We start from the raw sequence: 15,724 nt of genomic DNA, 5'->3' as shown, positions 1-15,724 counted from the left end.
TTTGGTACAACGTTCCAAGAACAGCTTCCCATTGCCCAAACTCTAAACTTAACTTAGCTTCTAAAGTCCTTCAAAAGAGGCCTAATCTACTTTTTCAAGTCCCGGTAACCACTGCTATCCTCTCCCACCTATGTTTTGGGCTCTTGTCCCAAAACTGCGTGGTACTCTCTGAAAGGGGCATCCGCCCTGAAGCTTTCCACCATCTTCCCTGTGCACAGAGCCACACAAACCTACTCATCCCTCAAGGTCTAGTGAAATGTTGCTTCTCTACGAATCCCTGCCGGATTCCTCTCATCAAAATTAATACCTCCCCCTCAGCGCCTATCACACATTATTTACACCTTCACTGTATGAGGAAGGCACATCTCAGAGGCTAAGTTCCTCACACCCAAGTAGAAGGCTGAAGGACCAGGAAGGTGGTCCACAAACAACTTCCCTCAGCCTCTCAGAAAGTCTGGCACAGCCAGCTTCCCTCGGGGCTCCAGCAGATCACTATCCCTGGTTGGGCAGAGATGTGACACGATCTGGTTTAGGTTTTTAAAGGGCCACCCTGGCTGCTATGTAAAGAATGTGTGAGGGAAGACAAACACTGAGGAGGGTACTGTGGCTCTCCGGGGAGACATGCCCGAGGCTCGGGCTGGGGAGGCGATGATGGAGGAGGGGAGAAAAGAAAGAATGAAGGTCAATGCCTGGATTTTGGCTTCCATAGTTGGGTGAAAGGCGGTGGTGCCATTTACTGTGAAGGGAAGACCAAAAGTGGAACAGGTTTGGGCAGAAGCAGGAGTTGCATTTTATTTATTTATTTTTTTTAATTTTTTTAAAAAGACTGTATTTATTTATTTGACAGAGAAAGACACAGCAAGAGAGGGAACACAAGCAGAGGGAGTGGGAGAGGGAGAAGCAGGCTCCCAGTGGAGCAGGGAGCCCGACGAGGGGCTCAATCCCAGGACCCTGGGATCATGACCTGAGCCAAAGGCACACGCTTAACGACTGAGCCACCCGGGCGCCCCAGGAGTTGCATTTTAGGCATGTTCACTTTGAAATGTCCACAAAACAACCAAATGGAGAAATCCAGTATATATATTAACCTGCTGTTCGTGGGCAAGAACAAAGCTGATAAAAAATCTTTAGTAGGAGTGGTCAATGTTTAGACAGGATTTTGGGTGATGGAACTGGATGATACTACCTAGGGAGAGAATGCAGCTAGAGAAGAGGGGTCCCAGGACTGAGCCCAGGGGAGGGTCACACTTGAGGTCAAGCAGAAGGGAAACCAGCAAAGGAAAGAGGACTGGCGGGGGGGTGGGGGGTGGGGGGTTGCAGAAAAGGAGGCAAGTGTCAAGAAAGAGACAGACTCAAGTAAGATGCAGAGAAAGAACTGATGCAGCAGTGCTGAGGACGCTATTGAGGCCACCGGGGGCCAGCTCTGTGAAGTGAAGAAGACACACCTGATTCTGGTCAAAGCAGGCTACAAAGTGACGTGTGTCCAAAGCTGCATATGGGAAGAACCCGAGTGCCTGTTTCAGGGCCAACGGTGGACAGACAAACCACTGGGGGACGGGGGATTATAACAGGAGGAAACCAGAAAGGATGGTAACAAAAGTGACAGGGAAAGGAGAGCACACTGAGCCCCTGGGACCTAAGCAAAGAAGGCAAGGGACAGGCCTGGGACTGAGCAGGATCTCACCTGACTCCAGAGACTTCTTTAAATATCTCTGACACTGGGCGCCTGGGTGGCTCAGTCGTTAAGCATCTGCCTTCGGCTCAGGTCATGATCCCAGGGTCCTGGGATCGAGTCCCACATTGGGCTCCCTGCTCGGCGGGAAGCCTGCTTCTCCCTCTCCCACTCCCGCTGCTTGTGTTCCTGCTCTCGCTATCTCTCTCTCTCTGTCAAATAAATAAATAAAATCTTTAAAAATAAATAAATAAATAAATAAATAAATAAATAAATATCTCTGACACTGACCCTCATCTTCTCCAAAAATTCAATAGCTGACTATCAAGTCCAAACCTGCCTGGTTTTCAAGGCCATTCTTTATCTAGTTCCACAGTAGTCACCCATTTCATCTACTTTTTTTTTCTTTAAAAGATTTTATTTATTTATTTGACAGAGAGAGAGCACAAGCAGGGGGAGCAACAGAGGCAGAGGGAGAAGCAGACTCCCCGCTGAGCAGGAAGCCTGATGCAGAACTCGATCCCAGGACCCTGGGATCATGACCTGTGCCGAAGCAGACGCTTAACCAACTGAGCCACCCAGGCGCCCCTCATCTATTTTCAACAGCCATTTACAACTCTCGGTTGACCAACCTCTGCGCTGTACCAGACACACCACTGCCTGTCCCTCCTATGTTACCTCTCCCAAATCCTGCTCATTCTTAACGTCAGCTGGCGACCTGCCCTAACTGCTGGAGCCCCCAGCAATGCTGGCACACCCCCACACCTGCATCCCCATCCCCACATGATTTAAATGTTTATCACTCAATTTATTTCAAAATTATATACCATCTTTTATTGTTCTCTGATTCTTGTGTGCCAGTTTAGTTTCCATATTTAAAGTGACCTTATGGTTTCAGTATATGCAGAAAATAAAAAAAATATTTATTTCCAAATTAAATGACTCTTGGCTACCCAATTTCTACTTGGTAATTTGAGTTCAATTTTATATTATCTCACATATCTCCTAAGTTAATTTTTTCACCCTAACATTCCTCCACAGTTTAGAATTTTAAAGGAAAACAAATGTAGTAGGAGAAAACTAGAAAGATCTGAGCAACAAAGATGTGATTCTGAACACTCATTTCAATATATGGCCTTTACTTATGTGAAAAAGGCATTCTGGAAAGCAGTTAATGGCAAATAATGGAAAATGAAGAAAAGAAAGAGTGAACAATTTATGGCTGTGGTGAGGAATTCATAATCTAATAGCTTACAGAGAGAGAGAGAGAGAAAGAGAGAAAAAAAGAAAGAAATTAGGCCCTCAAACATATTTTTCTTAGTCTTACCTAATTTATATTAGATTTTAAAAGACTTTTTGTTGCTATTCCATTAGCCAAGGTGACTAAACAGTATATATTTTTTAAAAATTTATTTATTTTTGAGAGAGAGCACGGGGGGGGGGGGGGGGGGGAGAAACCAAGAGAGAATCTCAAGCAGACTCCCCACTGAGTGCGGAGCCTGACACAGGCCTCGATCCCAGGACCCTGACATCATGACCTAAGCCAAAATCAAGAGCCGTTCAACCAACCGACTGTGCCATCCAGACGCCCCTGACTAAACATTATATTTAAAAAATATATCGTTTAGAAGTTACTCGATACTGCATTTTGCTTTTTGTCAAATACAGCAGAATTCCAACAAAAGTGTCTGTCATCATTCTTGGAGAACGCATCAAGAAACAGAGGCCCTGGCTAACATGGTACCATGTTAATCCCTCAGACTTCTTGCCAAATTAATTTCGTGAAACCTAATAAGCTGTTGTCCTAAGAGACAGTGGGAACAAAGAAAAGAAATGGTGAGGTTTTTGTTTTTGTTTAAAGGTTTTATTTATTTGAGAGAAAGAGAGTACAAGCGGGGGAGGGGCGGAGGGAAAGGAAGAAGCAGGCTCCCCATGAAGCGGGGACACAGGGCTCCATCCCAGGACCCTGGGATCATGACCTGAGCTGAAGGCAGACACTTAACTGACTGAGCCACCCAAGCGCCCTGAAATGGTGAGTTTTTAAAAAGAAAGAAATTAGAATCACCCTATTCTTTTCCAAAAGTCAGGAAAATGAAAATAGTATTTTCTGTGGTAGAGACTTTATTTTCTTCCCAACAGTTCAAAGTACTGTACAGGAAAATCTACTTAACATGGAAAGCCAGAAACTGCACCTGGGGTGGGGACAAACCATATTTGGATTGTCTTATGCTTTATTAAAAAATAAGACATCTCATCAAAGAATAATAGCTGCTTTGAGTCATATACTATTTGAATGAACTCATACTGGCATAAGTTTTACTTTAATTTGTTTTATAAACTTTCAGGGAGACAAGAACTATGTCTAGGATTTTAATAACCACAAAGCTAGACTATTATTCAGTATGTTAAAATACAAGGTCACAGTTCCAAACAGGTTTATTCAATAGTGAGTCTGCCATTCGCTAAATAATTTGCCCATATCCAGCGTATGTTTTCCTGTATCTACACTATGACTAAACCCTGGCAATAAGCCACAAACAAAAATGGGGATGAAATACCACTTCAGTTTATTATTATACTGGACAATTCCTAATCCAGTGGTTTATCTGGAAAATATGGACAGAGTGAGCTGCTAGTCACTGTTGAGTGCAGCAGCAAAGCTTTTGTTCCTTCTTCTATTGTTTCTACATTCTTTAATCACCCTCTTTATAAATACTAGCAAGCTCCAAGAGGAAATGTGTACTGAGCAATAAACACTCCATTTGTTTTTGAGAACTGAATCAACAAAGGCATTATGAAATCTAGATTAACTATAACATTTATATAGCACATTTGGTCTGAGGAATTCAAAGCACTTTATAAAACATAACAGTCTCCCTGTAACAGTAATTACTGTAGGGTTTCCTTTACTCCATGGAAAACCATCTTGGGATGGGTCAAGTCCACGGGTAACTACCACGGAGAGGGTATGGACATTTTCTCACCTTTCCATTCCAGGCTTCAACCAGTGACAGGTGGAATAAAGCTAGAAGGGGTGCTGGAGATCAGCTGAACCTTCCACCCAGTTCAGGAATTCCTTCTATTCATTACATCTACCTGGACATTTAGCGGGAGGGGAGGTCACAGAGCTACTAGATCTGAGACCCGCTGGACCTAGGGATCCAGGTTAAGCATCTCTGGAATTTAACGTGAATTTTTAAGCTAGCAAATCTACTCAGTGGAATTCACATATACTCAAGCATATTTTATTGTCTTGACTGCAAGACACTTATGTATAACTAACTGAAACTTGCAACTACCATTTCTTTAAACACAGAGACATTAATAAATAGTCCATGTGTCTCACTCTTTGCTCCAATAGATTCTTAAACATGATGTCTACCAATGACTCTACCAATCAAAAAACAAAATGAAACCAGGCAGCTCATTTTTCCATTACCAGTCTTCTAGCCCCTTTCCCAAAGATCTTACTGATAATACATGGATTACTTGAATGCCACCAAAAGCCTAAATCCTTCAGAGACCCTTTCTGTGGTAACAATTCATTGAAATTTATACAAGTTAAATATAATTATACAGCTGAGATTTATGTATTTAAACAGTGACACTTTAAAAAATTATGGGTGGCATATTCACATGAGATGATGCCACCATAAAAGTTAATTATTCTATAGTTTTGATAGACAGACAGATTTTTATTTATTTAAGACTTCATGACTTTTTGTAAATTCTAGCTGGTGCCAACTCAGATTAAGTAAGATACTAACCTGCCATTTAAACCTCTGCTGGTGGTTCTTAACCATCCAAGTTTTCCTATTTAACATCCAAGTTTCCCTATTTCTAGGGAAATGTAAACAATAACCTGAGATGAAAATAATATCATGAATGGCATTCTTTCCTTTAATACTTATTTACTGAGCTTCTGCTCTGTAAAAAGTACTATTTGGAAAGAAAGAGAGAAAGAGAAAGAAAGAAAGAAAAGAAAGAAAGCAAGAAAGAAAGAAAGAAAGAAAGAGAGACAAAGAAAGAAAGAAAAGAAAGAAAGAAAGAAAAAGAAAGAAAGAAAGAAAAAGGAAAGAGTCTGACCACAGACATTCAAGATGCTTACAGTAAAGAAAATCAGGCCATAAAACAGGGTTCCAGGGCATTCCAGGGGGAGATGTACAATGACTATTGGCGCTTGAGGAAGGGAAAGAGTGAGCCTGATAGCACAATCAGTACCTCAGCAGTATTGGTGTGTACGCAGCCACAGGGAAAGGCAAGACGTGCCTGGAAAAGTGGCCTGGGGCCAGGTCTCGGTTGCTGGATTCAGCTGGGGAGGTTTGGGCTTATCCAGTAGACGATAAGACATCACTTAAAGCTTTCAAGCAGGTTATAGCTAAAAACTAGAATCTAGGCTCCAGAAATAGCAAGATGACTGAATGCAGAGGCAGTATGAGGGTAGAACTGGCAAAATGTGGTCACTAACTACAGAGCAGGATGGGCAGGGGTGTGAGGAGTGGTTTCCAGGAGGACCAGGAAAAGAATTCGGTCAAGAGCCCCTCCCCTCAGTCCTCTCTCTTGCCTGCCTTGCTCCTCCACACTCCCACTTGCATTAGTAGCTCACTCCCTCTTTATTTTCTCAGGTCTGAAGTTCTGAGCAAGCCTGCTTGAGAGGAGGTACAACCACCGACACTTGCAATTTGATAGTGTTTGTGTCAAAGATCTACAAACACTTCCAAGGAGTAGGAATAATTGCATCCCATTTTATAATAGCAAACTAAGAGACAAGGGAGAGGGCAAATCACCTCAAGTGAATTCAATTACTGAAGTGTACAATATAAAACTGACCTATAATCCCTAAACAACCACCAGAGCTATCCTCAGCCCCACAGCAGATTATGTATGTTTTGTTTTTGACCTTCATTGAAGTACTTAGCAGAGGACCCCTTACATTAAGTTATTTATGTTTATAGCACTCTTATCCCACCTGAGGTGGTCACACATCCTGGTGAGTAGGAGCTTTGTCTTACTTGCCTTAAATTCCTCTAAAAGACCTATAAACTGCCTCAAACTCAAAAAGCACGAGATCAATGTTCTGTCGAATTGAATTTGTATGAAGAGTCTTAGGTACAGCTCCCACAGCTGGGCACAGGTGGGTCTGCTGGACGGCCGCAGGCAACCAACAGCAGAGCTAGCCATCGAAGAATCGAGGAGGCTCTTCCTGAACAGAAATGTGGACTCAATTCTGCCTCAGCAGTAAGATCAGGTACACAGCCAGAGGCTCTCAACACAAGCAGCAAAGGACAAGCACGTATTTGTTTATGCGCTATCATTTTCAATATGGCGAATTCAAAAAGAACACAGTTTCTCAGATATAATTCCTTCTGCCACAGTAAGAAAGCCATCTCTTTGGGACAGAGCAAAAGAAAACCTATATCATGACATCTGAACAGCGCTATCAAGAGACAATTTATATACCACAACTATAGTTGGGATGGATGAGACAAAGATAATTTAAGCTCATGCTTTCATCACTGAAAAGTACACGTGTAGGGCATGCGTAGCCTTGCTAATGGGGCTGCAGGGAACTCAGGGTTCCACTTATTAAAATACAGAACTGGTCATCTGGAGACTCTACAAGATAGCAGGGTAAAATGAAACCATGGCCACCCTGTCCCTGAGGGTGTGATTAAGGGCTCTTTTAATTAGACAGCTCTTTTCTGATCTTAGACTCTCACAGAATACCATAGTAAGGCGTACACCTTCAAACGGGAATTTTAAAGTTTCATCCTGCCTTTCTTTTTACTTCTTGATTGAAGAGGAAGATAGGATGGTCTATGATAATTTCAAGAGAGCAACTCAAGGCAAGCCAATTTAAAAAGAGAAGTGACAGATGAAAAAAAGGTAGAAAAGAAAGCTATGCTAGCTATGGCTGGTCATTCTCTTGGCCATGGATGCCAGTTATGAGCTGCAGCAACTGTCTCTGTCACTTCTAACTCCGCTCAACCCACCTTTAATCCATCTAAGCCTGGAACCCAAGAGGGGCAAGCCTGGCTATTCAACATTTCAACTGCCGGGTTAAAAAAGAAACATGCCCTCCAGCAATCTCCTCTACTGGCCTTAAGAATATAACCTGCTATGTTTCACACACACAGATAAGCCTCCTGAGGGCAACATCAGAGCTTCATTAGCCTTGCTTCTATTCAGTTTTCCATAGTTGTTAATGAGTTTGAACCAGTCCACTTCCTTCCCAGATTCTTCAGGGGCTCAAGGCCACACAAAAGAATGTTAATATATGAAGGTATCTCCAACCCATATGTAAGACCAGTATTATCCTAATAATAAAACCATACAAAACATCACAGAAAAGGAAAATTACAGACCAATAACTTATGAATATAGACACAAAATCCCATCACAATACTAGCAGACTAAGTTCATAGCATATAAAAAGCATAACCAAGTGAGATGTATCCCAGGAAAGCAAGGTTGGTTCAACATCCAAAAATCAATGAACATAATATACCATATGAATAGGATAAATGATAAAGAAAAAAACCAGATGATCATCTAAATAGAGACACACAAATAAGTATTTAATAAAATTCTACACATTTTCATAAAAAAACATTCAGCAAACTAGGAACAGAAGGGAACTTCTTCAACCTGATAAAAGACATCTATGAAAAACCCATAGCTAACATCATTCTCAATGCCAAAGAATGCTTTCCCCTAAAAATTTTAGGAAGAAGACAAAGATCCACTCTTACCACTTCTATTCAGTATTATACTGGAAGCTCTAGCCAGGGCAACTATGTTAAGAGAATGAAATAAAAAACATCCAGACTGGAAAGGAGAAAGTAAAACTACCTCTATTTGTAGGTAATGTGATCGTATACACAAAAAAATCTTAAGCAATCCACTAAAAAACTATTAGAGCTAACAAATGAGCTCATCGAGATTGCAAGATACAAGATCAATATACAAAAATCAATTATATTTCTCTATATAGGTAATGAACAATCCAAAAATGAAAAATCATATGAAAAATCAATGAAAAATGAAATTAAGAAAACAATCTCATTTATAATAGCATCAAAAAAAAAAAAAACTTAGGAATGAATTCAGCAAAAGATATACAAAATGTACTCGTAATTAAAACTATAAAATACTACTGGAATAAATTAAAGATAACTTAAATAAATGTAGATATTAAAAGTTGAGAAACTTAATATTAAGATGGCAATTGTTCACAAATTGGTCTACAGATTCAACACAATCCCTATCAAAGTCCCAGTGGGCTTCTTTGCAAAAATTGATAAGCTAATCCAAAATTTCATGGGGAAATGTAATGGATCCAAAATAGCCAAAATAATCTCGGGGAAAAAATACAAAAAGAAAGCTGGAGAGCTTGCATTTCTTATTCTTAAAACTTATTACAAAGCTACAGTAATCAAGACAGTATGGTACTGGCATAAGGACAGACATACAGATCAGTGGAACAGAACTAAGAGTCCAAAAATAATCCTCACATATACCATCAATTAATTTTCAACAAGGGTGCCAAAACAATTTAGTGGAGAAAGATTAGTCTTTTCAACGAACAATGATGGCACAACTGGATAGCCACAGCAAAAGAATGCAGCTGGACGCCTACACCACACCATTAACAAAAATTAACTCAAAATATACCAAAGATGTCCATGTAAGAGAAAAAACTATAGAACTCTTAAAAGAAACAAGATGTAAATCTTTGTGATTTCATACTAGACAACGGTTTCTTAGACATGACAACAAAAGCAAAAACAACACAAGTAATAGATGAACTGGACTTCATCAAAATTTTTCTGTTTTGAAGAGTATCTTCAAAGGAATGAAGAAACAATCCACAGAATGAGAAAAAATGTTTGCAAATTTGTATCTGGTAAGAAACTTGTATCTGGAATATATAAAAATGATTATAAATCAATAATTAAAAAAAGCCAGTCACAAAGGACCACATATTGTATGATACCACTATACAAAATGTTAGAATAGGCAAATCCATGAAGATTGAAAGCAGACTGAAAGTAGAATAGTGGTTGCCTTGGGCTGGGCAGACTGAGGGGAAATGGAGAATATGGGGTTCTTTTGGGGATGCTGAAAACATTTTAAAATTAAGTAGTGATCATGACTGCACCACTCTGTGAACATTCTAAAAACCACTGAATAGTACACTTTAAGTCGCTGACTTGTATGATACATGAATGATATCTCAATAAAGCTGTTATTAACAAAAGCTACTTTACCTTGAGGGAGTTGGGTCATCTTGGCCAAGGCGTGACATAATATTTATTAAGGTGTTAATTCCTATTTAAAAAAATAATAAACAAGGAAATACTGTTAGAAGCATTCTAGGATCATGACACAATACGTAGAAAGACAATTATCTATCTTACCCCAATGTGATTTCAAAAGGTTTGATATCTGCACGTCTACAAGTTTGATCAACTTAGTTACTTAAAACACTTGATAGGAGCAAAAAATTGTCCTAAAAAATTCATCCATCCTTACAATAATGCTCAAAGCGAATGCTGTTATGTATGGGTCAGAAAGCACTACAAAATGAGAGTATACAACAGTCACCAGGAAACTCTTCCTGGTGGGGATTTAATTTACAATAGGGATCATAAGCCAAAACACAAGATTTAGAATCCAAACATACCTTTTTTCCTCATATGCATGTGGTGAACTTTTCTATCTCCATATTTGGGCTGCCGAATTCCACAGTTAGACAAAGAATTTCTGGCATGATCAGGATTCATTCCAAAATTTAAGTGATGACTCGGATGAGTCATGGCCAGCTAAAATTTCAACAAAATAAATTTAGTGTTAAACACCCAGCATAGAAGTGCCATCTTTATATCATCTCAAATGAAATAGGAAAGAGATCTATTTATCCAATCAAATTTGCCCTGATCTTTCCATCTTATCTTCTCCAGCATCAAATTTCCAGAGCTCTGGTGCAAGCCCTTTTCTAAAAAGAAACCTAAAAATCCACATGTTTCAAAGGAGAATTAGAATAGTCATCACCTGGAAAGAAGAGCCATAAAAAAGGTAAGGCTTAAAGAAGGGACTCAGGTTTCACAGGCAAATTTTAGCTTTAGTCTACTTCTTTAGGGACAGTGTCAAAAATAAATAAATAAATAAAAAGTGAGAAACTAAGTGTTTGAAAGTGGCAACCAGAGTAGAGTAATGGAGAGAGCTGTGTTACTAAACATCCTCATCATCTCGCAGAATGGAGAATTTCAATGTTCCATTTGTAACCTGCAAGATGAATTACTCCTATTTTGCTATCATGTGAGTGTACAGGAGAGTAATTCTTACCTGTAATAGACAACGATCTTGGAAAGTATATCCTATCAACTTGTCTAGATGCATTAGACATTGGTGGTAGCGGATATGATGGGTCAAAACAGGCAACATCATTGCATGCTAGGAAAAAAATTTCAGGATGTTCACCTCTATAAAAACTTACAATAATGCTTCATTTAATTTACAACAAACAAGAACCATTTTTCCCATCCCAAATTTCAACTGCCAAAGTCTTGAAACAGTTTACTGGCCGCGTGGCATCCTTGCAAATCCCCTCTTGAGGGATGGTGGGTATGAGCTGCTAAGGGTATAGTCTCTGGAATCACAATGCCTGGGTCTGATTCCTGCCTCACTCATTCACTGTGGGACTTGGCGGGGGAGTTATCTGACCTCTCTCCCTGTAGGTGGATTATCTCTACCTACAGAATGGAGATAATCAGGAGAGCTACTTCCAAGGTAGGAGTGGTTAAAAGGACTAAATGAGCAAATACAAAAAACTGCTTAGTACAAGGCCTCTTAGCCCTCACTCAAGTAGGAATAGCCCTGCTTCATCAGCACTCAGCAGGGTAACCTCAACGAAGCCAGAAGAATTTCTGTGCCTCCTTGTCTATCTTTAATGCTAAGAGAATGGACTAGAACTCAAATTCTGAAACTTTGTCAGGGTCAAGACATTTTTGAGAATCTAAGGAAAATTACTCTTTCCCAGAAAAATGCCTATGTGCACAAACATGCAAAAAACTGTATGCAATTTTAATGGGTTCATAGACCCTTTAGGCCCATCACTATCCTCCAGGTAAGAACTTCTCAGCCAGATGATCTCGAAAGGCCATTCTCGGTTTAATACTTAATGATTTAATATTCCAAGGACAACTTTCATAAAACCACCAATACAGTTAAGTCACCTGAGGACACAGAACTTTTACTTTTGTTTCAATCACTTTCCACTTGGCTAAAGATTCCTTATTGGGAGATAATTTCATAAAAGGCACAGCTTTTTCTTTTTTTTAATTATACTTCCCTAGAACTCAAGAGAAAGAAGGAATCATTCTTATTCATCAGAAACTAGAGGCTGGGCACAGCCCACAGAATGACTGACATATGCTTTACATCATTTTAGTTTTTGAAATATTTTCAGATGGCATTGTTTAAAAATACACGAAAATGGATTTGTTTGAAACGGCAGATATCAATTTCCCGTATTAACTTATAAGGAAAGATTCGTGCTCCCAAGTAGGAATTCCAATCAATAGGAAGTCCTTCTTTCCAGTTCAATTCAATAAATACATACTGAGCACCTCTATGTGCAAGGCTTACACAGCTGTGGAAGAGAAAAACATTAAGGACATGTTCTTTGCCCTCAAGAGCTTCCCAGAGATATGCCATTATGATCTGAATTACTGGCATTTTGTCCACTTTGTTTTTATAAGTGCTGCATTAAAAAACACAATAATATGGAAACAAAATGTGTGGCCAAAGTATAATACCACTTTCCAAGCATTTAAATTGCAGAAAGCTCAAGGGAGTTGATGCTAAAATCTCAAGGTAGAAGGGTCATGAAGACTACGCAGTGCATCTATCTTTCTGAAGTATGAACCAAACTGGTGAATTGTGTATTTTTTTAATACCTCCAGGGAGGGATGGATCATCACCTGTCAAGAAAATGACACCCTCTTCAGGTTTTATGCTAAGTGAAATAAGTCAATCAGAGAAAGACAAATACCATATGATCTCACTTATATGTAAAATCTAAAAAACAAAACAAACAAAAAACAGAAATGAACAAACAAAATAAAACAAACAATACAGAGAACAAACTGGTGGTTGCCAGAGGGAAGGGGAGTGTGAACAGACAAAATAGGTGAAAGAGATTAAAAGGTACAAACTTTCAGTTATAAAATATGTAAGTCACAGTGATGAAAAGGAAGGAATTGGAAATATAGTCAATAATGTTGTAATAGTGTATGGTGACAGATGGTGACTACAGTTACCATGGTGAGCACTACATAATGTATAGAAGTGTTGAATCACTATGTTGTGCAGCTAAAATTAATATAACATTGTATGTCAACTATACTTAATAAATTTTTTTAAGATTTTTTATTTATTTGAGAGAGAGAGAGCAGGAGTGGTGGGGAGAGGCAGAGGGAGAAGCAGACTCCCTGCCGAGCAGGGAGCCCAATGCAGGGCTCCATCCCAGGACCCTGGGATCACAACCTGAGCTGAGGGCAGACACCTAACCGACTGAGCCACCCAGGCGCCCCCTTAATATTTTTTTTTTTTTAAAAAGGAAAGAACACCCTCTTTAGGGTACTCTGATGAGTACTAATTAACATTTAGCCCAAATCTCTCTTTTGAAGGTTTATCCCTTTGAACCTAGCTGTATCCCTGGAGACAAACAAAATACATGTAACGGTAACATTTCCACATCTTCTCTTTGTTAACCTAAGTCTTATTTCCTTTAACCTTCACTCATGTGAAACAGCTTTGAGTCCCTACACTATGTCCTCTAAACTTGCTCCAAAAAGAACCAGTTTCTCTTTCCAGGTAAGTCTATTACTTGTGAATACCACTAAAAGATATATATGACCCATGTCCACAAAGTCTCAATGTTATCTATAAGACTGTTAAAATCTCTAGCTCAGTTTTTTTATTTTTTTTTTTAAGATTTTATTTATTTATTTGACAGAGAGAGAGAGAGAACACAAGTAGGCAGAGCAGCAGGCAGAGATAAAGGAAGAAGCAGGCTCCCTGCCGAGCAGGGAGCCCCATATGGGGCTCGATCCCAGGACTCTGGGATCATGACCTGAGCCAAAGGCAGACATTTAACCGACTGAGCCACACAGGCACCCATAGCTCAAGCTCAGTTTTTTTAAATTCTCAATCTTTGCAATGTTGAAATACATGTAATCAACGAGCATCTCCCCCCAACCCGCCAATTCAGGTCTGGCGAACGTTTTCATTAAAAAAAGCTCCTTTAAAGATTGTACGGAAATGGTTGTATGTGTAGTTTTTGAAGCTATTTAAATTCTCTCAGAAAAACTGAGTAACTAGAATAGCAAAACAGACCTATAAACAATATGAACAATAAAAACTAGACAAAAAGGTACCCTCATGAACGCCTGAATAAGACAAAAGACCTAGGAGGTCTCAGCATCTATGAGAGAGAAAAGACAGAGAGAGCAGCAGGGCTTCTGACAGCCCCGAGAATGCAAGAAACCCCAAATTAACATATATTCATCGAAAATGTGACCAAAACTGGAGAGGGCTCTGCAGATTCCAGTCTACTGGGTGAGTACGAGAGGACAGTGTAATGGTGCCAGAGTGCCGAGGCCCCATCAATGCTCAATGAAAAACTGAACTTCCCTTCCAGGGTAAAGCCCCATGGTGTGAAGAAAGTGCTGGGGCTAAAAGCCACATTTAGCAGAAGAGGAACAATAAAGGGCAAAAGAAAGAAAGAATCCAGAGGGAAGGGGAGCAGTGCAGGCAGGACTCAGGTATTATAAGGCCATGTTTTCTTTTATCACTTTGCAGAAGGAGGGGCTAAGTTGGCTTATACCTCCTTCCTGAAAGTACAGAAAATATTTCACTTACTTATTTAACATTATTTAACTTGAAGAGCAACAGAAAAGAATCATGATCAAATACCACCCAAGGATTTTATCAGAAAATAGAGAAAAGGAATAGAATAAGATTCCTCAGATAATTAAAAAAAAAAAAAGCCAGAAAAACATGCCAACAAAACAGATGAAAGCTGTGACCTAACATTTCAAAACAAGCTAAACAAAATCAAGAAAGCAACAGGAGCTATAAAAGAAAACTACAAATAAATATTAGAGTAATTCAGAAATGAAATGACTGGATGAAAGGAAGATTTGAAAAGAAGTGACAAAACTCAGGGAAAAGACATAAAAGGAAATAATCATTTTAAGAACAGAGACTAAACAGAATGAAGACAACAGCAAATTAAACCATAAGTGCTTTGAGAAATAAAAGATAGGAAAAGGAAAAATTTCAGAGAAATAAAAAATCAAAAGAGAGTACGACAGATACAGGAAACAAGCAAAGAAGATACATGATGCATATAACAGGAATCCTTAAAGAAAACCAAAACAACAAGACAGAATCATGAAATGTATAATTCAAGGAAACATTTCTGAGATAATAGACGGCTTGAAAGTACATATTGAATAGGTACACAGTATATATGAAAAATTTAACCAAAAAAGGCTGACAGCAATGCTGTCAGAAAACAATGAGAACATATTTAAGATGTTGAAGAAAGAAAACATAAACCACAAATTTTATATCCAGGCAGAAAACAAGGAGAATGTATTTGAGATGTTAAAGAAAGAAAACGTAAACCACAAATTTTATATCCGTTTAAGTGGCCTTTATATTTAAAGACAAATGGTTAGGAACATGCAGGACCTCAGGATCACTGTTTTAATAAGCCCTTCTTAAGGTATCTGCCAGAAATGAACTCAATCAAAAATAAAGGGAGGTGGTGGGATAAATACTGCCATATAAACTAGCAATTACCTTCAAATATGTTTTTACCTGCAGATAATCGTGAGTCAATATTACAGAAAATGCCTAATACTCTACAGATTAGTACAACTATCAGAAAATGAGGGGACAATGTCAAGTCCATGAGGAGTAGGGACGAGGCTGTTGTGTATCTCATAGATACTAACTTGCAGCAAAAGGATCATCACT

The 15,724-nt window shown here is 39.2% G+C and overlaps 1 protein-coding gene across 2 annotated transcripts in view; it reads right to left on the bottom strand.

The window, feature by feature from the left end:
• DROSHA (drosha ribonuclease III) overlaps positions 1–15,724 on the bottom strand; it is a 120,743-nt gene that overhangs the window by 36,137 nt on the left and 68,882 nt on the right. For both annotated transcript variants that reach the window (XM_044916981.1, XM_021695928.2), the window contains 3 exons: positions 11,021–11,128; positions 10,359–10,497; positions 9,943–10,003 (listed from right to left, as the gene is read on the bottom strand). In XM_044916981.1, the coding sequence (XP_044772916.1) occupies positions 9,943–10,003; positions 10,359–10,497; positions 11,021–11,128 (308 nt within the window). The remainder of the gene's footprint in view (positions 1–9,942; positions 10,004–10,358; positions 10,498–11,020; positions 11,129–15,724) is intronic.

Source organism: Neomonachus schauinslandi, chromosome 7 (genome assembly GCF_002201575.2).
Source record: "Neomonachus schauinslandi chromosome 7, ASM220157v2, whole genome shotgun sequence".
In the NCBI taxonomy this organism is placed as follows: domain Eukaryota; kingdom Metazoa; phylum Chordata; class Mammalia; order Carnivora; family Phocidae; genus Neomonachus; species Neomonachus schauinslandi.
Note: the sequence above shows the minus strand (reverse complement) of the source record. Positions and strands in the feature narration are given on the sequence as shown.